At 37.3% G+C, this 23,931-nt stretch overlaps 1 protein-coding gene across 1 annotated transcript; it reads right to left on the bottom strand.

The window, feature by feature from the left end:
- Positions 1-19,134: 19,134 nt before the first annotated feature.
- Positions 19,135-21,303, bottom strand: LOC119073067 (cytosolic purine 5'-nucleotidase-like). The gene is made up of 6 exons (XM_037178371.1): positions 21,191-21,303; positions 20,855-21,122; positions 20,237-20,790; positions 20,027-20,174; positions 19,725-19,958; positions 19,135-19,658 (listed from the first exon to the last, which is right to left on the bottom strand). The coding sequence occupies exons 1-6, from the start codon at positions 21,265-21,267 to the stop codon at positions 19,545-19,547; spliced, it is 1,395 nt and encodes a 464-aa protein (XP_037034266.1). The 5' UTR covers positions 21,268-21,303; the 3' UTR covers positions 19,135-19,544.
- Positions 21,304-23,931: the final 2,628 nt, after the last annotated feature.

The following is a 23,931-nucleotide window of genomic DNA, read 5'->3' as shown; positions in this document are numbered from 1 at the left end:
TTACTAAATTAACGACTTTTCGGTTCAATTCGTAAAAGGGAAAATTGGAAATTCTCCCAACATTTTGTAGAAGGCAAACTTACATCAATTTGTTGAAATAGCGATTTTTCTGTTTAATTCAAAAATCGGAAAAAATTGGAAATTCTCCCCATATTTTGTAAAATGGAATATTCTTTGGCTTTGCTAAATTAGCGACTTCATCCTAAAACGATCCTAAAACCAATAATTCTATGTGATCTTGTCCAATTTTTCTAGAGAAAAAAAAAATAGAAATTTCAGTGTAGAAAATGACGTAGTGAGTGGGGGTTCCACCCCCACACCCCCGGGCCTCCGGCTATCAGATTAGCATTGACGATGGTAACGTATTAAGGAAAATGCAATTTTTCCCTTTTCCATTAGCGAACTTCCGATTCATTTTCTAATAGGAAAATTTCAATCCATTACTCTATATGTGTTCTTGGATATAAGCGATATTTTTCAGTTTCATAAATGTTGACCGGAAAGTGTGAAACGTACTGCCGTTATACAGCTGTTGACAGTGGTAACCCAATGAAAAATAAACGACCATTTCACAGTCCATGAGCGCACAAAAAATTCATTAAAAGTAACCACACCGACAATTTTCCATTGTTTCCACAGCCGATATTCGTGCGAAATGCACTTAATAAACGCTAATCATCTTAAAAAGCGTTAATCCGTCGAAACAGACCAAAAAAATCGATTCCCCGCACTCAAAATATCAAAAAGGCAAAAAATTGCATTTTCGACCTCTGTGCCGGCGGCGGAGCGTCCACCACCAAAAATTTATATGCGTTCGAACGGGCTTGACTCACCCGTCAATATGAGCCATATATCAAAAAAATGCCATCAGAAATGGCCAAACGGCAAGCAAAAACATTTTTGCTTCACTGTGCTTTGGAGTAGCTTCGAAGTGACCCATTTGAAGAGTGTTTGTGCGGTGGAAAACATAACCACCACGGCGTGTGAGGTGTCTAATGAAAGCTCAGGACCTGCTCTATCGAATAGAGAAAAAAAATTGTTACCACAGTCCCCCTGATCCACACAGCAAGTGCAAAAGTGTTCCCGACCCTAAGTTTCCATCTCACTTCCAAAGTGTTTTCTCCCAAAATTCAAACCGCACCATATCGTGTTTGTAATCGTTAGATAGGTCTTGAACGTGCCGTCATTTTGAGCCCACACACACCGTACACCGAGCGATGCACTGGCTGCAAATGGTCAAAAACCAAAAGTCCATCAAAAGTCAAAAAAATTTTTTTTTCACTTTTCTCAAAAATGTCCCCTTTGGATTTATTGAGTCATATATGTATCGATCGGGCCGTTCCAGTCGATTCTAAGGTGAAAATATGAAGAAAAAAAATCGCACAGTTTTTGAGCAAAAAATTTTTCACTAACGTAAAATGACCATTTTCAGTTTTTGAGTAATATCTCGCCGAAGACAAAGCCAAATGGGTCGATGTTTGGTATCTACGTGTCGGTCATGAAAATCTGCGTCGATCCATGGCACCTCCGGGTGCCGACGCTCCCATCATACCCCTATCAAAATTCGCAATGTAAGCTGTATTTCATTCATTTTCACTCAAAAATCGTAAAAAATGATTTTTTTCAAATTTTTTTCGCCACTATCATGTCGGGCGGTTCCCGCCCGACATTATGAGACATAGTTAAAAAAATGGAAAAAAAATCGGTCGAAAAAATATCGGCCCAATTTTAGTGTTAAACCCGTCTGGCGCGGGCAACAGTCACCCCCAGGTGCACAGCTACCACGGGGAATGTGCTCTGGCCTTCGGCCATCACACATTAGAGGATACCTCAAACACCTATTAAGAAAGATAACTAGCCTCTCTTTTGGCGTTTATGCTGACGAACAGATACGATTGATTATGATGTTGAGGAGATATGATTGATGATATGATATGATTGATGATAAGATATGATTGATGATGGGATAGGATCTATGATGGTATATGATCTATGATGGGATATGATCTATGATGGGATATGTGCTACGATGGGATATGTGCTATGATGGGATAATGAGATACGATTCATGATTAGTACAATACATAGACGATATCCGTCCACAGTAAAATATGCAAACAGAATGATCGAACCACAGTGGGAGACGGCGCTGAAGGCAGCAAAGCTGCCTTAAAAAACTGATCCTAGTTGCTGTCTGGGGGGAGTTGGGCTTCATAGTTGAGTGTTGCGTTCCGTTTTTTTTTTTGAAAAAAGAAATAAAAAAAGGTTGTATAAGGAAAATTCTAACGGACCCTTTCATTAATTATTTTTAGTTCAATATAAAAAAGGAAAAACTCTTTGGCTTTGTTCGGTTAATTTTGTAAAAGGAACAATTCGTTGTGATCGTTCCATTTGACATTCTCCCCGCATTTTGTAAAAGGGAAAATTAAATGAATTTGTTATATTAGCGATTTCCGGCTCATTTTGTAAAAGGAAAAATTTGATTTCTTCGGTAATTTAGAAATTTTTCCAACATTGTTCAATTAGCGATTTTTGAGCTCATTTTGTAAAAGGAAAAATTCGATGTGATAGATCCATTAGAAATTTTGCTCTCATTTTGAAAATTGTCTCTACATTTTGTAAAAGTGAATATCGCTTGGTTTTGGGTTATTAGCGACTTTTCGGTTCATTAAGTAAAAGGAAAAATTCGAAATTCTCCCCACATATTGTAGAAGGGAAAATTCAATGAGTTTCCTGTTCATTTTGTGAAAGGAACAATTGGAAATTCTCTCCACATTCTGTAAAATGGAATATTCTTTAGCTTTGCTAAATTAGTGACTTTTCGGTTCGTTTCGTAAAAGGGAAAATTGGAAATTCTACCAACATTTTGTAGAAGGGAAAATTCAATGAATTTGTGGAATTACCGTTTTGAGCTCATTTTGTAAAAGGGAAAATTCGTTGTGGTGGATCCATTGGAAATTCTCATCATGTTCTGTATGAGGAATTATTCCATGATTTTGGTCAATCAGAAATTCTCTTCATATTTTCTAAAATGGAATATTCTTTGGCTTTACTAAATTAGCAACTTTTCGGTTCAATTCGTAAAAGGGAAAATTGGAAATTCTCCCAACATTTTGGGGAAGGGAAACTTACATCAATTTGTTGAATTAGCGATTTTCCTGTTCAATTCAAAAATCGGAAAAAATTGGAAATTCTCACAATATTTTGTAAAATGGAATATTCTTTGGGTTCGCTAAATAAGCGATTTTTCGCTTCATTTCGTAAAACCAATAATTCTATGTGATCGATACATTAGAGATCTTGTCCACTTTTTGTAGAGAAAAGAAATAGAAATTTCAGCGTAGAAAATGACGTAGTGAGTGGGGGTTCCACCCCCACACCCCCGGGCCTTCGGCTATCAGATTTGCATTGACGAAGGTAACGTATTCAGGGAAAGTGCAATTTTTCCCTTTTCCGATTGCCGATTCATTTTCAAATAGGAAAAATTCGATGCGATCCATCCATTACTCTATATGGGTTCTTGGATATAAGCGATATTTTTCAGTTTCATAAATGTTGGCCCGAAAATGTGAAACGTACTGCCGTCACACAGCTGTTGCCAGTGGCAACACAATAAAAAAGAAACGACCATTTCATAGTCCATGAGCGTACAAAAATTTCATTAAAAGTAACCATACCGACAATTTTCCATTGTTTCCACAGTCGATATTTGTGCGAAATGCACTTAATAAACGGTAATCATCTTAAGAAGCGTTAATCCGTCGAAACAGACCAAAAAGATCGATTCCCCGTACTCAAAATATAAAAAAGGCAAAAAAATGTATATTTGACCTCTGTGCCGGCGGCGGACCGTCCACCACCAAAAATTTATATGCGTTCGAACGGGCTTGACTCACCCGTCAATATGAGCCATATATCAAAAAAATGCCGTCCCAAATGGCTAAACGGCAATCAAAAACATTTTTGCTTCACTGTGCTTTGGAGTAGCTTCGAAGTGACCCATTTGAAGAGTGTTTGTGCGGCGGAAAACATAACCACCACGGCGTGTGAGGTGTCTAATGAAAGCTCAGGACCTGCTCTATCGAATAGAGAAGGAATCCCGTTACCACAGTTCACCTGATCCGCACAGCAAGTGCGAAAGTGTTCCCGACCCTAAGTTTCCATCTCACTTCGAAAGTGTTTTCTCCCAAAATTCAAACCGTACCATATCGTGTTTGGCATCGTTAGATAGGTCTTGAACGCACCGTCATTTTGAGCCCGCACACACCGTGCACCGACCGACGCAGCGGCTGCAACTGGTGAAAAACCAAAAGTCAACCAAAATAGAAAAAAAAATTTTTTTCACTTTTCTCGAAAATGTGTCATATCGATTTATTGAGTCATATATGTATCGATCGGGCTGTTCCAGTGCACGAATAGGTGAAAATATAAAGAAAAAAAATCGCACAGTTTTTGAGCAAAAAATTTTTTAGTGAAGTAAAGTGACCCTAATAACTTTCGAGTAATATCTCCCCGAAGAGTAAACCGAATGGATCTGTGTTTGGTATCTACGTGTTGACCATGAAATTCTGCGTCGATCTATGGCAACTTCGGGTGGCGTTGCACCCATCGCACCACTACATAAATTTTCGAAGTAAAATGTAAATTTTTCATTTTCGCTCAAAAATGGTAAAAAATATTTTTTTTCAAATTTTTTTCGCCTCTATCATGTTGGGCGGTTCCCGCCCGACGTTTTAAGACATAGTTGAAAAAATGGAAAAAAAATCGGCGAAAAAAATATCGACCCAATTTTAGTATAAATCCCATCTGTGTCACCCAACAAACACCCCCAGGTATAAGGAATAATTTGTAAAAGCACTCCGGCCTGCGGCCGTCGCGCAATAGAGGAACCATCATACACCTATTAAGAAAGATTACTAGCCTCTCTTTTGGCGTTTATGCCTATGGTGACGATCAAATACGATTCAATATGATGATGATGAGATATGATTGATGATAAGATATGATTGATGATAAGATATGATTGATGGTGGGATATGATTGATGATGGGATATGATCTATGATGGGATATGATCTATGATGGGATATGTGCTACGATGGGATATGTGCTATGATGGCATATGTGCTATGATGAGATATGATTGGTAATGAGATAGGATTGATAATGAGATACGATTCATGATTAGTACAATACATAGACGATATCCGTCCACAGTAAAATATGCAAACAGAATGATCGAACCACAGTGGGAGACGGCGCTGAAGGCAGCAAAGCTGCCTTAAAAAACTGATCCTAGTTGCTGTCCGGGGGGAGTTGGGCTTCATAGTTGAGTGTTGCGTTCCGTTATTTTTTTTTTTTTTAAAGAAATAAAAGAAGGTTGTATAAGGAAAATTCTAACGGACCCTTTCATTAATTATTTTTAGTTCAATATAAAAAAGGAAAAACTCTTTGGCTTTGTTCGGTTAATTTTGTAAAAGGAACAATTCGTTGTGATCGTTCCATTTGACATTCTCCCCGCATTTTGTAAAAGGGAAAATTAAATGAATTTGTTATATTAGCGATTTCCGGCTCATTTTGTAAAAGGAAAAATTTGATTTCTTCGGTAATTTAGAAATTTTTCCAACATTGTTCAATTAGCGATTTTTGAGCTCATTTTGTAAAAGGAAAAATTCGATGTGATAGATCCATTAGAAATTTTGCTCTCATTTTGAAAATTGTCTCTACATTTTGTAAAAGTGAATATCGCTTTGTTTTGGGTTAATAGCGACTTTTCGGTTCATTTAGTAAAAGGAAAAATTCGAAATTCTACCCACATATTGTAGAAGGGAAAATTCAATGAGTTTCCTGTTCATTTTGTGAAAGGAACAATTGGAAATTCTCTCCACATTCTGTAAAATGGAATATTCTTTAGCTTTGCTAAATTAGTGACTTTTCGGTTCGTTTCGTAAAAGGGAAAATTGGAAATTCTACCAACATTTTGTAGAAGGGAAAATTCAATGAATTTGTGGAATTAGCGTTTTGAGCTCATTTTGTAAAAGGGAAAATTCGTTGTGGTGGATCCATTGGAAATTCTCATCATGTTTTGTATGAGGAATTATTCCATGATTTTGGTCAATCATATTTTCTAAAATGGAATATTTTTTGGCTTTACTAAATTAGCGACTTTTCGGTTCAATTCGTAAAAGGGAAAATTGGAAATTCTCCCAACATTTTGGGGAAGGGAAACTTACATCAATTTGTTGAATTAGCGATTTTCCTGTTCAATTCAAAAATCGGAAAAAATTGGAAATTCTCACAATATTTTGTAAAATGGAATATTCTTTGGGTTCGCTAAATAAGCGATTTTTCGCTTCATTTCGTAAAACCAATAATTCTATGTGATCGATACATTAGAGATCTTGTCCACTTTTTGTAGAGAAAAGAAATAGAAATTTCAGCGTAGAAAATGACGTAGTGAGTGGCGGTTCCACCCCCACACCCCCGGGCCTTCGGCTATCAGATTTGCATTGACGAAGGTAACGTATTCAGGGAAAGTGCAATTTTTCCCTTTTCCGATTGCCGATTCATTTTCAAATAGGAAAAATTCGATGCGATCCATCCATTACTCTATATGGGTTCTTGGATATAAGCGATATTTTTCAGTTTCATAAATGTTGGCCCGAAAATGTGAAACGTACTGCCGTCACACAGCTGTTGCCAGTGGCAACACAATAAAAAAGAAACGACCATTTCATAGTCCATGAGCGTACAAAAATTTCATTAAAAGTAACCATACCGACAATTTTCCATTGTTTCCACAGTCGATATTTGTGCGAAATGCACTTAATAAACGGTAATCATCTTAAGAAGCGTTAATCCGTCGAAACAGACCAAAAAGATCGATTCCCCGTACTCAAAATATAAAAAAGGCAAAAAAATGTATATTTGACCTCTGTGCCGGCGGCGGACCGTCCACCACCAAAAATTTATATGCGTTCGAACGGGCTTGACTCACCCGTCAATATGAGCCATATATCAAAAAAATGCCGTCCCAAATGGCCAAACGGCAATCAAAAACATTTTTGCTTCACTGTGCTTTGGAGTAGCTTCGAAGTGACCCATTTGAAGAGTGTTTGTGCGGCGGAAAACATAACCACCACGGCGTGTGAGGTGTCTAATGAAAGCTCAGGACCTGCTCTATCGAATAGAGAAGGAATCCCGTTACCACAGTTCACCTGATCCGCACAGCAAGTGCGAAAGTGTTCCCGACCCTAAGTTTCCATCTCACTTCGAAAGTGTTTTCTCCCAAAATTCAAACCGTACCATATCGTGTTTGGCATCGTTAGATAGGTCTTGAACGCACCGTCATTTTGAGCCCGCACACACCGTGCACCGACCGACGCAGCGGCTGCAACTTGTGAAAAACCAAAAGTCAACCAAAATAGAAAAAAAATTTTTTTTCACTTTTCTCGAAAATGTGTCATATCGATTTATTGAGTCATATATGTATCGATCGGGCTGTTCCAGTGCACGAATAGGTGAAAATATAAAGAAAAAAAATCGCACAGTTTTTGAGCAAAAAATTTTTTAGTGAAGTAAAGTGACCCTAATAACTTTCGAGTAATATCTCCCCGAAGAGTAAACCGAATGGATCAGTGTTTGGTATCTACGTGTTGACCATGAAATTCTGCGTCGATCTATGGCAACTTCGGGTGTCGTTGCACCCATCGCACCACTACATAAATTTTCGAAGTAAAATGTAAATTTTTCATTTTCGCTCAAAAATGGTAAAAAATATTTTTTTTCAAATTTTTTTCGCCTCTATCATGTTGGGCGGTTCCCGCCCGACGTTTTAAGACATAGTTGAAAAAATGAAAAAAAAATCGGCGAAAAAAATATCGACCCAATTTTAGTATAAATCCCATCTGTGTCACCCAACAAACACCCCCAGGTATAAGGAATAATTTGTAAAAGCACTCCGGCCTGCGGCCGTCGCGCAATAGAGGAACCATCATACACCTATTAAGAAAGATTACTAGCCTTTTTCTTTTAGCGTTTATGCTGACGAACAGATACGATTGATTATGATGATGATGATGATGATGATGATATATGATGATGATATATGATGATGATATATGATGATATATGATTGATGATGGCATATAATGTACGATGGGATAGGATCTATGATGGGATATGATCTATGATGGGATATGATCTATGATGGGATATGTGCTACGATGGGATATGTGCTATGATGGCATATGTGCTATGATGAGATATGATTGGTAATGAGATAGGATTGATAATGAGATACGATTCATGATTAGTACAATACATAGACGATATCCGTCCACAGTAAAATATGCAAACAGAATGATCGAACCACAGTGGGAGACGGCGCTGAAGGCAGCAAAGCTGCCTTAAAAAACTGATCCTAGTTGCTGTCCGGGGGGAGTTGGGCTTCATAGTTGAGTGTTGCGTTCCGTTATTTTTTTTTTTAAAGAAATAAAAGAAGGTTGTATAAGGAAAATTCTAACGGACCCTTTCATTAATTATTTTTAGTTCAATATAAAAAAGGAAAAACTCTTTGGCTTTGTTCGGTTAATTTTGTAAAAGGAACAATTCGTTGTGATCGTTCCATTTGACATTCTCCCCGCATTTTGTAAAAGGGAAAATTAAATGAATTTGTTATATTAGCGATTTCCGGCTCATTTTGTAAAAGGAAAAATTCGATGTGATAGATCCATTAGAAATTTTGCTCTCATTTTGAAAATTGTCTCTACATTTTGTAAAAGTGAATATCGCTTGGTTTTGGGTTATTAGCGACTTTTCGGTTCATTTAGTAAAAGGAAAAATTCGAAATTCTCCCCACATATTGTAGAAGGGAAAATTCAATGAGTTTCCTGTTCATTTTGTGAAAGGAACAATTGGAAATTCTCTCCACATTCTGTAAAATGGAATATTCTTTAGCTTTGCTAAATTAGTGACTTTTCGGTTCGTTTCGTAAAAGGGAAAATTGGAAATTCTACCAACATTTTGTAGAAGGGAAAATTCGTTGTGGTGTATCATGTTCTGTATGAGGAATTATTCCATGATTTTGGTCAATCAGAAATTCTCTTCATATTTTCTAAAATGGAATATTCTTTGGCTTTACTAAATTAGCAACTTTTCGGTTCAATTCGTAAAATGGAAAATTGGAAATTCTCCCAACATTTTGGGGAAGGGAAACTTACATCAATTTGTTGAATTAGCGATTTTCCTGTTCAATTCAAAAATCGGAAAAAATTGGAAATTCTCACAATATTTTGTAAAATGGAATATTCTTTGGGTTCGCTAAATAAGCGATTTTTCGCTTCATTTCGTAAAACCAATAATTCTATGTGATCGATACATTAGAGATCTTGTCCACTTTTTGTAGAGAAAAGAAATAGAAATTTCAGCGTAGAAAATGACGTAGTGAGTGGGGGTTCCACCCCCACACCCCCGGGCCTTCGGCTATCAGATTTGCATTGACGAAGGTAACGTATTCAGGGAAAGTGCAATTTTTCCCTTTTCCGATTGCCGATTCATTTTCAAATAGGAAAAATTCGATGCGATCCATCCATTACTCTATATGGGTTCTTGGATATAAGCGATATTTTTCAGTTTCATAAATGTTGGCCCGAAAATGTGAAACGTACTGCCGTCACACAGCTGTTGCCAGTGGCAACACAATAAAAAAGAAACGACCATTTCATAGTCCATGAGCGTACAAAAATTTCATTAAAAGTAACCATACCGACAATTTTCCATTGTTTCCACAGTCGATATTTGTGCGAAATGCACTTAAAAAACGGTAATCATCTTAAGAAGCGTTAATCCGTCGAAACAGACCAAAAAGATCGATTCCCCGTACTCAAAATATAAAAAAGGCAAAAAAATGTATATTTGACCTCTGTGCCGGCGGCGGAACGTCCACCACCAAAAATTTATATGCGTTCGAACGGGCTTGACTCACCCGTCAATATGAGCCATATATCAAAAAAATGCCATCCCAAATGGCTAGCCTCTCTTTTGGCGTTTATGCTGACGAACAGATACGATTGATTATGATGATGATGATGATGATGATATATGATGATGATATATGATGATGATATATGATGATATATGATTGATCATGGGATATAATCTACGATGGGATATGATCTATGATGGTATATGATCTATGATGGGATATGATCTATGATGGGATATGTGCTACGATGGGATATGTGCTATGATGGCATATGTGCTATGATGAGATATGATTGGTAATGAGATAGGATTGATAATGAGATACGATTCATGATTAGTACAATACATAGACGATATCCGTCCACAGTAAAATATGCAAACAGAATGATCGAAGCACAGTTGGAGACGGCGCTGAAGGCAGCAAAGCTGCCTTAAAAAACTGATCCTAGTTGCTGTCTGGGGGAAGTTGGGCTTCATAGTTGAGTGTTGCGTTCCGTTATTTTTTTTTTTAAAGAAATAAAAAAAGGTTGTATAAGGAAAATTCTAACGGACCCTTTCATTAATTATTTTTAGTTCAATATAAAAAAGGAAAAACTCTTTGGCTTTGTTCGGTTAATTTTGTAAAAGGAACAATTCGTTGTGATCGTTCCATTTGACATTCTCCCCGCATTTTGTAAAAGGGAAAATTAAATGAATTTGTTATATTACAGTGAACGACATCTCAAATGTCTCACTGTCAAATTTTTCTGAGAATTTTATTGTGTCATTGCAAATTCACAATGACATTCTCTGAAAAAAATGACAGTGAGACATTTGAGATGTCGTTCACTGTAGCGATTTCCGGCTCATTTTGTAAAAGGAAAAATTTGATTTCTTCGGTAATTTAGAAATTTTTCCAACATTGTTCAATTAGCGATTTTTGAGCTCATTTTGTAAAAGGAAAAATTCGATGTGATAGATTCATTAAAAATTTTGCTCTCATTTTGAAAATTGTCTCTACATTTTGTAAAAGTGAATATCGCTTGGTTTTGGGTTATTAGCGACTTTTCGGTTCATTAAGTAAAAGGAAAAATTCGAAATTCTCCCCACATATTGTAGAAGGGAAAATTCAATGAGTTTCCTGTTCATTTTGTGAAAGGAACAATTGGAAATTCTCTCCACATTCTGTAAAATGGAATATTCTTTAGCTTTGCTAAATTAGTGACTTTTCGGTTCGTTTCGTAAAAGGGAAAATTGGAAATTCTACCAACATTTTGTAGAAGGGAAAATTCAATGAATTTGTGGAATTACCGTTTTGAGCTCATTTTGTAAAAGGGAAAATTCGTTGTGGTGGATCCATTGGAAATTCTCATCATGTTTTGTATGAGGAATTATTCCATGATTTTGGTCAATCAGAAATTCTCTTCATATTTTCTAAAATGGAATATTCTTTGGCTTTACTAAATTAGCGACTTTTCGGTTCAATTCGTAAAATGGAAAATTGGAAATTCTCCCAACATTTTGGGGAAGGGAAACTTACATCAATTTGTTGAATTAGCGATTTTCCTGTTCAATTCAAATCGGAAAAAATTGGAAATTCTCACAATATTTTGTAAAATGGAATATTCTTTGGGTTCGCTAAATAAGCGATTTTTCGCTTCATTTCGTAAAACCAATAATTCTATGTGATCGATACATTAGAGATCTTGTCCACTTTTTGTAGAGAAAAGAAATAGAAATTTCAGCGTAGAAAATGACGTAGTGAGTGGGGGTTCCACCCCCACACCCCCGGGCCTTCGGCTATCAGATTTGCATTGACGAAGGTAACGTATTCAGGGAAAGTGCAATTTTTCCCTTTTCCGATTGCCGATTCATTTTCAAATAGGAAAAATTCGATGCGATCCATCCATTACTCTATATGTGTTCTTGGATATAAGCGATATTTTTCAGTTTCATAAATGTTGGCCCGAAAATGTGAAACGTACTGCCGTTACACAGCTGTTGCCAGTGGCAACACAATAAAAAAGAAACGACCATTTCATAGTCCATGAGCGTACAAAAATTTCATTAAAAGTAACCATATCGACAATTTTCCATTGTTTCCACAGTCGATATTTGTGCGAAATGCACTTAATAAACGGTAATCATCTTAAGAAGCGTTAATCCGTCGAAACAGACCAAAAAAATCGATTTCCCGCACTCAAAATATCAAAAAGGCAAAAAATTGCATTTTCGACCGCTGTGCCGGCAGTAGAGTGTCCACCACCAAAAATTTATATTCGTTCGAACGGGCTTGACTCACCCGTCAATATGAGCCATATATCAAAAAAATGCCATCCCAAATGGCCAAACGGCAAGCAAAAATATTTTTGCTTCACTGTGCTTTGGAGTAGCTTCGAAGTGACCCATTTGAAGAGTGTTTGTGCGGCGGAAAACATAACCACCACGGCGTGTGAGGTGTCTAATGAAAGCTCAGGACCTGCTCTATCGAATAGAGAAGGAATCCCGTTACCACAGTTCACCTGATCCGCACAGCAAGTGCGAAAGTGTTCCCGACCCTAAGTTTCCATCTCACTTCCAAAGTGTTTTCTCCCAAAATTCAAACCGTACCATATCGTGTTTGGCATCGTTAGATAGGTCTTGAACGCACCGTCATTTTGAGCCCGCACACACCGTGCACCGACCGACGCAGCGGCTGCAACTGGTGAAAAACCAAAAGTCAACCAAAAGTGAAAAAAAAATTTTTTTCACTTTTCTCGAAAATGTGTCATATCGATTTATTGAGTCATATATGTATCGATCGGGCTGTTCCAGTGCACGAATAGGTGAAAATATAAAGAAAAAAAATCGCACAGTTTTTGAGCAAAAAATTTTTTAGTGAAGTAAAGTGACCCTAATAACTTTCGAGTAATATCTCCCCGAAGAGTAAACCGAATGGATCTGTGTTTGGTATCTACGTGTTGACCATGAAATTCTGCGTCGATCTATGGCAACTTCGGGTGTCGTTGCACCCATCGCACCACTACATAAATTTTCGAAGTAAAATGTAAATTTTTCATTTTCGCTCAAAAATGGTAAAAAATATTTTTTTTCAAATTTTTTTCGCCTCTATCATGTTGGGCGGTTCCCGCCCGACGTTTTAAGACATAGTTGAAAAAATGGAAAAAAAATCGGCGAAAAAAATATCGACCCAATTTTAGTATAAATCCCATCTGTGTCACCCAACAAACACCCCCAGGTATAAGGAATAATTTGTAAAAGCACTCCGGCCTGCGGCCGTCGCGCAATAGAGGAACCATCATACACCTATTAAGAAAGATTACTAGCCTCTCTTTTGGCGTTTATGCTGACGAACAGATACGATTGATTATGATGTTGAGGAGATATGATTGATGATATGATATGATTGATGATAAGATATGATTGATGATGGGATAGGATCTATGATGGTATATGATCTATGATGGGATATGATCTATGATGGGATATGTGCTACGATGGGATATGTGCTATGATGGGATAATGAGATACGATTCATGATTAGTACAATACATAGACGATATCCGTCCACAGTAAAATATGCAAACAGAATGATCGAACCACAGTGGGAGACGGCGCTGAAGGCAGCAAAGCTGCCTTAAAAAACTGATCCTAGTTGCTGTCTGGGGGGAGTTGGGCTTCATAGTTGAGTGTTGCGTTCCGTTTTTTTTTTGAAAAAAGAAATAAAAAAAGGTTGTATAAGGAAAATTCTAACGGACCCTTTCATTAATTATTTTTAGTTCAATATAAAAAAGGAAAAACTCTTTGGCTTTGTTCGGTTAATTTTGTAAAAGGAACAATTCGTTGTGATCGTTCCATTTGACATTCTCCCCGCATTTTGTAAAAGGGAAAATTAAATGAATTTGTTATATTAGCGATTTCCGGCTCATTTTGTAAAAGGAAAAATTTGATTTCTTCGGTAATTTAGAAATTTTTCCAACATTGTTCAATTAGCGATTTTTGAGCTCATTTTGTAAAAGGAAAAATTCGATGTGATAGATCCATTAGAAATTTTGCTCTCATTTTGAAAATTGTCTCTACATTTTGTAAAAGTGAATATCGCTTGGTTTTGGGTTATTAGCGACTTTTCGGTTCATTAAGTAAAAGGAAAAATTCGAAATTCTCCCCACATATTGTAGAAGGGAAAATTCAATGAGTTTCCTGTTCATTTTGTGAAAGGAACAATTGGAAATTCTCTCCACATTCTGTAAAATGGAATATTCTTTAGCTTTGCTAAATTAGTGACTTTTCGGTTCGTTTCGTAAAAGGGAAAATTGGAAATTCTACCAACATTTTGTAGAAGGGAAAATTCAATGAATTTGTGGAATTACCGTTTTGAGCTCATTTTGTAAAAGGGAAAATTCGTTGTGGTGGATCCATTGGAAATTCTCATCATGTTCTGTATGAGGAATTATTCCATGATTTTGGTCAATCAGAAATTCTCTTCATATTTTCTAAAATGGAATATTCTTTGGCTTTACTAAATTAGCAACTTTTCGGTTCAATTCGTAAAAGGGAAAATTGGAAATTCTCCCAACATTTTGGGGAAGGGAAACTTACATCAATTTGTTGAATTAGCGATTTTCCTGTTCAATTCAAAAATCGGAAAAAATTGGAAATTCTCACAATATTTTGTAAAATGGAATATTCTTTGGGTTCGCTAAATAAGCGATTTTTCGCTTCATTTCGTAAAACCAATAATTCTATGTGATCGATACATTAGAGATCTTGTCCACTTTTTGTAGAGAAAAGAAATAGAAATTTCAGCGTAGAAAATGACGTAGTGAGTGGGGGTTCCACCCCCACACCCCCGGGCCTTCGGCTATCAGATTTGCATTGACGAAGGTAACGTATTCAGGGAAAGTGCAATTTTTCCCTTTTCCGATTGCCGATTCATTTTCAAATAGGAAAAATTCGATGCGATCCATCCATTACTCTATATGGGTTCTTGGATATAAGCGATATTTTTCAGTTTCATAAATGTTGGCCCGAAAATGTGAAACGTACTGCCGTCACACAGCTGTTGCCAGTGGCAACACAATAAAAAAGAAACGACCATTTCATAGTCCATGAGCGTACAAAAATTTCATTAAAAGTAACCATACCGACAATTTTCCATTGTTTCCACAGTCGATATTTGTGCGAAATGCACTTAATAAACGGTAATCATCTTAAGAAGCGTTAATCCGTCGAAACAGACCAAAAAGATCGATTCCCCGTACTCAAAATATAAAAAAGGCAAAAAAATGTATATTTGACCTCTGTGCCGGCGGCGGACCGTCCACCACCAAAAATTTATATGCGTTCGAACGGGCTTGCCTCACCCGTCAATATGAGCCATATATCAAAAAAATGCCGTCCCAAATGGCCAAACGGCAATCAAAAACATTTTTGCTTCACTGTGCTTTGGAGTAGCTTCGAAGTGACCCATTTGAAGAGTGTTTGTGCGGCGGAAAACATAACCACCACGGCGTGTGAGGTGTCTAATGAAAGCTCAGGACCTGCTCTATCGAATAGAGAAGGAATCCCGTTACCACAGTTCACCTGATCCGCACAGCAAGTGCGAAAGTGTTCCCGACCCTAAGTTTCCATCTCACTTCGAAAGTGTTTTCTCCCAAAATTCAAACCGTACCATATCGTGTTTGGCATCGTTAGATAGGTCTTGAACGCACCGTCATTTTGAGCCCGCACACACCGTGCACCGACCGACGCAGCGGCTGCAACTGGTGAAAAACCAAAAGTCAACCAAAATAGAAAAAAAAATTTTTTTCACTTTTCTCGAAAATGTGTCATATCGATTTATTGAGTCATATATGTATCGATCGGGCTGTTCCAGTGCACGAATAGGTGAAAATATAAAGAAAAAAAATCGCACAGTTTTTGAGCAAAAAATTTTTTAGTGAAGTAAAGTGACCCTAATAACTTTCGAGTAATATCTCCCCGAAGAGTAAACCGAATGGATCTGTGTTTGGTATCTACGTGTTGACCATGAAATTCTGCGTCGATCTATGGCAACTTCGGGTGGCGTTGCACCCATCGCACCACTACATAAATTTTCGAAGTAAAATGTAAATTTTTCATTTTCGCTCAAAAATGGTAAAAAATATTTTTTTTCAAATTTTTTTCGCCTCTATCATGTTGGGCGGTTCCCGCCCGACGTTTTAAGACATAGTTGAAAAAATGGAAAAAAAATCGGCGAAAAAAATATCGACCCAATTTTAGTATAAATCCCATCTGTGTCACCCAACAAACACCCCCAGGTATAAGGAATAATTTGTAAAAGCACTCCGGCCTGCGGCCGTCGCGCAATAGAGGAACCATCATACACCTATTAAGAAAGATTACTAGCCTCTCTTTTGGCGTTTATGCTGACGAACAGATACGATTGATTATGATGTTGAGGAGATATGATTGATGATATGATATGATTGATGATAAGATATGATTGATGATGGGATAGGATCTATGATGGTATATGATCTATGATGGGATATGATCTATGATGGGATATGTGCTACGATGGGATATGTGCTATGATGGGATAATGAGATACGATTCATGATTAGTACAATACATAGACGATATCCATCCACAGTAAAATATGCAAACAGAATGATCGAAGCACAGTGGGAGACGGCGCTGAAGGCAGCAAAGCTGCCTTAAAAAACTGATCCTAGTTGCTGTCCGGGGGGAGTTGGGCTTGATAGTTGAGTGTTCCGTTCCGCCCTTTTTTTAGGAAAAAAGAAGTTAAAAAATTGTGTATAAGGGAAAATCCTAACGGGCCGTTTCATTAATTATTTTCAATTCAATCTAAAAAAGAAAAAACACTTTGGCTTTGTTCGTGTATTTTTGTAAAAGGAACAATTCGTTGTGATCGTTCCATTTCACATTCTCCCCGCATTTTCTAAAAGGGAAAATTAAATTAATTTGTTATATTAGCGATGTCCAGCTCATTTTGTAAAAGAAAAAATTTGATTTGTTCGTTCAATTAGAAATTTTGCTCACATTTTGTAAAAATAAAATTTTGAAAATTCTCTCTACATTTTGTAAACGGGAATATTGCATGGTTTTTGGTTATTAGCGATTATTCGGTTCATTTTGCAAAAGGAAAAATTCGAAATTCTTCCCACATATTGTAGAAGGGAAAATTCAATGAATTTGTGGAATTAGCGATTTTTCAGCTCATTTTGTAAAAGGGAAAATTCGTTGTGGTCGTTCCATTAGAAACATTCTCATCACGTTTTGTATAAGGAATTATTCCATGATTTTGGTCAATTAGAAATTCTCTCCATATTTTCTGAAATGGAATATTCTTTGGCTTTACTAAATTAGCGACTTTTCGGTTCAATTCGTAATTTTGAAATACAGTTACAACAATGCTCTGATACATCTCGCAATGAGAATGGACTCTTTTACCTGTCGTCTTAAGAAAGACGCACAGGGGTTTAGAGGGTCTGCGGATTATCTGTGTAAGAAAATAAATCTCGTCCATTGATCCACCGTCTCATTGCGAGATGTATCAGATCAGAGCATTGTTGTAACTGTATTTCTATATACAGATGTGGTATTGGGTTCAAGAATGGATGTGTTAAGAGGAAGAAAAGACGAGAAACGGACAAGACCGGTTTAGTCCCAAACACACCGGAATAAATTTTTCATCAATTTGGTGGCTTTGACGAATATTTTAAGTCAACCCACAGTGTGGCTTAAAAATTTTAAATAAACGTGTAAGTTAACATCCAGGTTTTTTTTCAGAAGTGAGTTGGGGAAGGGAAGTTTTATTCAAGTTTTAGCAAAATACCCTGAGCTGTTCCTGAGAACCAGCACCAGCGTCAGCCAGGGCCTGTGAAACAGTGAGGACTTAAGATTTACATTGGAATTGGTAGAGGGACAGATTCTCAGATTTACAGTGTAAAAATTATGGCTCTCGATAATTTCTTCATTGAGCAAAAGTAGCTAAAAGTAAAGAATTCACTATGTTACAAGACTGATATCTCCTTTACGAAGCAACCGAGGAAGCCTTTGAAAGGTGATCCCAGACTAGTTTTGCAAACCCTTTTGAACAGCAAAAAAAATATTTTTGAATCGAAGCTTTCTGTTACATTTTCAGAAATTGCACTTTTAGGCTACCCTCGGTGAAATTTGGACGCTTCAATACCTTAGTGGTATGAGTATTTCCCGTCAATGTGGTTGCTTATATGGTAGCCAAGAGTCTCAGCTTTATAACAATGCCATACTTTATGCTGTACAAGAAATATTGATGAAAAAGTCTTGCATCGAGGTCGCTCTACTGGCAAATCTAGAGCTATCTAGAGTAATTATCTATAACAAACTCTCCTATGTGTCACAAATACGACCAATTAGAGAACGCCCAGCACTTACTGTGTGAATGTCCGGCCTACATTATCCATAGAGCTAGATATCTGGTAGGGTACATCCGCCCAGTATTATCAAGGAAATCCATCCCAGTAATATACTACAATTGATAAATAGTGTTAGAATCCAACCTAACTCAATTATTCAAAAAATTGGGTACGCACAACAGGTGTAGGGATTTATTTCCACCTACCTTTAACTTAACTTATTTGCACTGGCAAAAGAAAACCGAAAAAATCCCTAATTTGTAAATTATGGTATTTTAAGAAATTTTTGTTTCTCTAAGAATTGAACGGTATTTGTAGGAATTAAATGCCTGACGGTAGGCACTGCTTGATGTTGTCCTCTCCCGAGAGTCCGCTTTACAATCAACGGAACAGCAAGTGATAAATCGCCTAAAACTTGTTGAGCATGGTGTTCTGGCGGGACGGGGCCCTAACAAATGAAATGAAAATAAAACAAAAAATAAAAAACAAAATGAAGATTTTACTTAAAAAAACTTAACAAAAATTCGATTATAAACATGAAAACAGGCTCTACGAAGTATTTAGATGCAATGTAAGTGATGAGAAAATTATATTTTTTTACTTTAAATTTTAATTTAATTTATTTTACTTCACTACATTCACAATTCGTAACATAATATCCATTATGAGGACAACCTGTAAATTATTGTATTATTTGATTCGTTTCATTCGATGACTAATTGAATTGACACTAAACGAATTTTCTAATATTTTTTTTGTTTCTTTTTTTTGATTTTTTTACTGGTAAATTATTGCTTCTTGTGCTACTAACTGCGAATTCATAAATGGATTATAGACATTGCTTTTTGGAGATACAATCAATTCTTAAAAAATAAAAAATAAATTCTAGCCGCGCAATTGAATTTGTTGTTTTCTTCTTGATTAGGCTACACAACTTAGAAAGTAAAACGAACGATGCACTTCCGACATGCTTCAATATAATAGAATAATGTGCACACAACTCTGTATTGCTAATTAACGTACGTTTGACAAATTATTATTGGATAATAAACGCGCGCGCGGGTGTGTATGTTTCAATTTGTTAATTTGTTGCTTCGATAAATTTTATTGAAATGAAAGAGAAAAAGAAAATATTCTAAGCGTATAGCGGCAGCAGCAGCATTCGTTGTGCAAATAGTAATCACTCCTCTTCTTCCACTTTGATCGGATCGCTCTCCTCATCCGAACAATCTTCATCGTGATTATGTGTAACAGATCGCGGTGTTTCGGGACGAGTATGAGGCACTGAATTGGTCTGGAACCGAATACAATTTTTTTTTGTTAGTTTGAATTATGGTTTGCTACAACATCCGACTCTCACCTGAACATCCTTAATATCGTCCACTTTCTGTATGGAATCCATGGTGCTCAACGATCCCAATCCCATGCGTGATCTTGTTCGTGATATCATCGGAGCGTCCATAATGAATCGCTGTTCGTGGGCTACAGTTGATTCGTGAGGCAAAAGCATGGCTGGCGCTCGGAACATGTACGAAAACGGATAATAAATAAGATTGAGAAACGTTGCGGCATACAAATCAGCGTATCTGACCACCTGAAAATGAAAATGTTTTTTTGTCATGTGGCCGCCATGGTGAATTATTGTAGACGTTTAAAACGTACCTGACTAGAAAAGAAAGTTTGACGAGAACCAGAACGAAATAACGATCCCATCATGCCGTAGGCAAGATCCATTTTGTGTGTAACATCTCTAATAGAAGCTCGTAACTTTGATATGTCCGGTTTTTCATGAGTACTTGAGTCTAAATTTCTGTTGCCGGCAAAATCGGTGTTATTCTCACGTAAATTTCACTGATATCTATACCAACTTACTTGTACATATCGCCCAAACTAACGTCCAAATTTTGCAGCTCCGCAAACAATTGACATTTGTCCGTCCATACGTGTAATTCTTGAACCAGTTCGGGTACGATCAAAAATGTTCTCCAGCCGCGTATTTTCTTGCTCTTCAAAATATCACCGAAAATATGATCGCCAACATACAGAACGTCTTTGCCTTTAGCACCCAACAATTGTGTGAACACATCACATGAACCGCCCGAGTAAACCTGACCCTGTTCCAGCGGACCCATGTGTGTACCGACACGCAATGCTCCTGTTGTTGAATCCACCTGTCTCAAAATGGTGCCCTCGCCGAAAAACAACGGTTTCCGTGCATCCACAACAATAATATCGAAATAAGTGGTCCAGTGTCGATGCGGTTCGTCTGGCTTAGCTCCGTGCGGAAAGTCCATCAAGTATGTCATTATTTTGTTGGTAAAATTAAATTCGCTGTTTGTGAGGAGAAAAACTTTGGCGCCAGACTCTCGGATACGCGACAGAACCATTGGTAGGCGTGGATCCTTTTTCACATATTCATCCAAGTTCTGTGGAATAAAATGATGTGATGATTACGTTCCGGGTACGTTTACCTATTGAGGGTTCATTTACTTGAGTTGTTTTCGCCTTCAGATCACCGTGAATGTGAACATAGTCCATGGCACTACGGACATCCTGGAAAATTGACTGAAACGACATGAATAGGCAACCAGCTCGCACGCCTGTCTTCTCACGAATGTATTCCGGCGAATTTGTAAAGAAATCCACGAGACACGCCAGAAGATAAGTTTCCGGCAGATTGAACAATGTGTTTAAGACATACACTCGAGACTCATCCAATTGTAGAAATTTGTTCGGATACACTTCATACACTTGGGAACTGTACGAGGATCAAAATTTAATAACCTGGAATGGTTCGGGTGATGTGTGGTGTTGTTCGGTACTTACTGCTTTAAAAACTCAAAGCCGTGCACACAAATTAGAATGTTTCCGTATGCATCCACTTTCAACAAATTGCCGTACATTTGTATCAAACCATAATCCACGCACGGGGTGTATGATGGTTCCTCTATTGCGCGACGGCCGCAGGCCGGAGTGCTTTTACAAATTATTCCTTATACCTGGGGGTGTTTGTTGGGTGACACAGATGGGATTTATACTAAAATTGGGTCGATATTTTTTTCGCCGATTTTTTTTCCATTTTTTCAACTATGTCTTAAAACGTCGGGCGGGAACCGCCCAACATGATAGAGGCGAAAAAAATTTGAAAAAAAAATATTTTTTACCATTTTTGAGCGAAAATGAAAAATTTACATTTTACTTCGAAAATTTATGTAGTTGGTGCGATGGTGCAACGCCACCCGAAGTTGCCATAGATCGACGCAGAATTTCATGGTCAACACGTAGATACCAAACACAGATCCATTCGGTTTACTCTTCGGGGAGATATTACTCGAAAGTTATTAGGGTCACTTTACTTCACTAAAAAATTTTTTGCTCAAAAACTGTGCGATTTTTTTTCTTTATATTTTCACCTATTCGTGCACTGGAACAGCCCGATCGATACATATATGACTCAATAAATCGATATGACACATTTTCGAGAAAAGTGAAAAACATTTTTTTTTCTATTTTGGTTGACTTTTGGTTTTTCACCAGTTGCAGCCCGCTGCGTCGGTCGGTGCACGGTGGTGTGCGGGCTCAAAAATGACGGTGCGTTCAAGACCTATCTAACGATGCCAAACACGATATGGTACGGTTTGAATTTTGGGAGAAAACACTTTCGAAGTGAGATGGAAACTTAGGGTCGGGAACACTTTCGCACTTGCTGTGCGGATCAGGTGAACTGTGGTAACGGGATTCCTTCTCTATTCGATAGAGCAGGTCCTGAGCTTTCATTAGACACCTCACACGCCGTGGTGGTTATGTTTTCCGCCGCACAAACACTCTTCAAATGGGTCACTTTCGAAGCTACTCCAAAGCACAGTGAAGCAAAAATGTTTTTGATTGCCGTTTTGGCCATTTGGGACGGCATTTTTTTTGATATATGGCTCATATTGACGGGTGAGTCAAGCCCGTTCGAACGCATATAAATTTTTGGTGGTGGACGGTCCCGCCGCCGGCACAGAGGTCAAATATACATTTTTTTGCCTTTTTTATATTTTGAGTACGGGGAATCGATCTTTTTGGTCTGTTTCGACGGATTAACGCTTCTTAAGATGATTACCGTTTATTAAGTGCATTTCGCACAAATATCGACTGTGGAAACAATGGAAAATTGTCGGTATGGTTACTTTTAATGAAATTTTTGTACGCTCATGGACTATGAAATGGTCGTTTCTTTTTTATTGTGTTGCCACTGGCAACAGCTGTGTGACGGCAGTACGTTTCACATTTTCGGGCCAACATTTATGAAACTGAAAAATATCGCTTATATCCAAGAACCCATATAGAGTAATGGATGGATCGCATCGAATTTTTCCTATTTGAAAATGAATCGGCAATCCGGAAAAGGGAAAAATTGCACTTTCCCTGAATACGTTACCTTCGTCAATGCAAATCTGATAGCCGAAGGCCCGGGGTGTGGGGGTGGAACCCCCACTCACTACGTCATTTTCTACGCTGAAATTTCTATTTCTTTTCTCTACAAAAAGTGGACAAGATCTCTAATGTATCGATCACATAGAATTATTGGTTTACGAAATGAAGCGAAAAATCGCTTATTTAGCGAACCCAAAGAATATTCCATTTTACAAAATATTGTGAGAATTTCCAATTTTTTTCCGATTTTTGAATTGAACAGGAAAATCGCTAATTCAACAAATTGATGTAAGTTTCCCTTCCCCAAAATGTTGGGAGAATTTCCAATTTTCCCTTTTACGAAATTGAACCGAAAAGTTGCTAATTTAAGTAAAGCCAAAGAATATTCCATTTTAGAAAATATGAAGAGAATTTCTGATTGACCAAAATCATGGGAATAATTCCTCATACAGAACATGATACACCACAACGAATTTTCCCTTCTACAAAATGTTGGTAGAATTTCCAATTTTCTCTTTTACGAAACGAACCGAAAAGTCACTAATTTAGCAAAGCTAAAGAATATTCCATTTTAACAGAATGTGGAGAGAATTTCCAATTGTTCCTTTCACAAAATGAACAGGAAACTCATTGAATTTTCTCCCTTCTACAATATGTGGGGAGAATTTCGAATTTTTCCATTTACTAAATGAACCGAAAAGTCGCTAATAACCCAAAACAAGCGATATTCACTTTTACAAATGTAGAGACAATTTTCAAAATGAGAGAAAATTTCTAATGATCTATCACATCGAATTTTCCTTTTACAAAATGAGCCGGAAATCGCTAATATAACAAATTCATTTAATTTTCCCTTTTACAAAATGCGGGAGAGAATGTCAAATGGAACGATCACAACGAATTGTTCCTTTACAAATTAACCGAACAAAGCCAAAGAGTTTTTCCTTTTTATATTGAACTAAAAATAATTAATGAAAGGGTCCGTTAGAATTTTCCTTATACAACCTTCTTTATTTCTTTAAAAAAAAAATAACGGAACGCAACACTCAATATGAAGCCCAACTCCCCCCGGCAGCAACTAGGATCAGTTTTTTAAGGCAGCTTTGCTGCCTTCAGCGCCGTCTCCACTGTGGTTCGATCATTCTGTT

Source organism: Bradysia coprophila, unplaced genomic scaffold, assembly GCF_014529535.1.
Source record: "Bradysia coprophila strain Holo2 unplaced genomic scaffold, BU_Bcop_v1 contig_123, whole genome shotgun sequence".
Taxonomy (NCBI): domain Eukaryota; kingdom Metazoa; phylum Arthropoda; class Insecta; order Diptera; family Sciaridae; genus Bradysia; species Bradysia coprophila.
Note: the sequence above shows the minus strand (reverse complement) of the source record. Positions and strands in the feature narration are given on the sequence as shown.

What these genes read in the sequence shown, in the direction of transcription:
- LOC119073067 (XM_037178371.1), bottom strand. Translation starts at nt 21,267, where the DNA reads ATGTACGGCAATTTGTTGAAAGTGGATGCATACGGAAACATTCTAATT. An exon ending in AGTTTGGGCGATATGTACAA is followed by an intron (nt 20,175 to 20,236) that starts GTAAGTTGGTAT and finishes TGCCGGCAACAG; the next exon opens with AAATTTAGACTCAAGTACTC. An exon ending in ACGATATTAAGGATGTTCAG is followed by an intron (nt 19,659 to 19,724) that starts GTGAGAGTCGGA and finishes ATTCGGTTCCAG; the next exon opens with ACCAATTCAGTGCCTCATAC.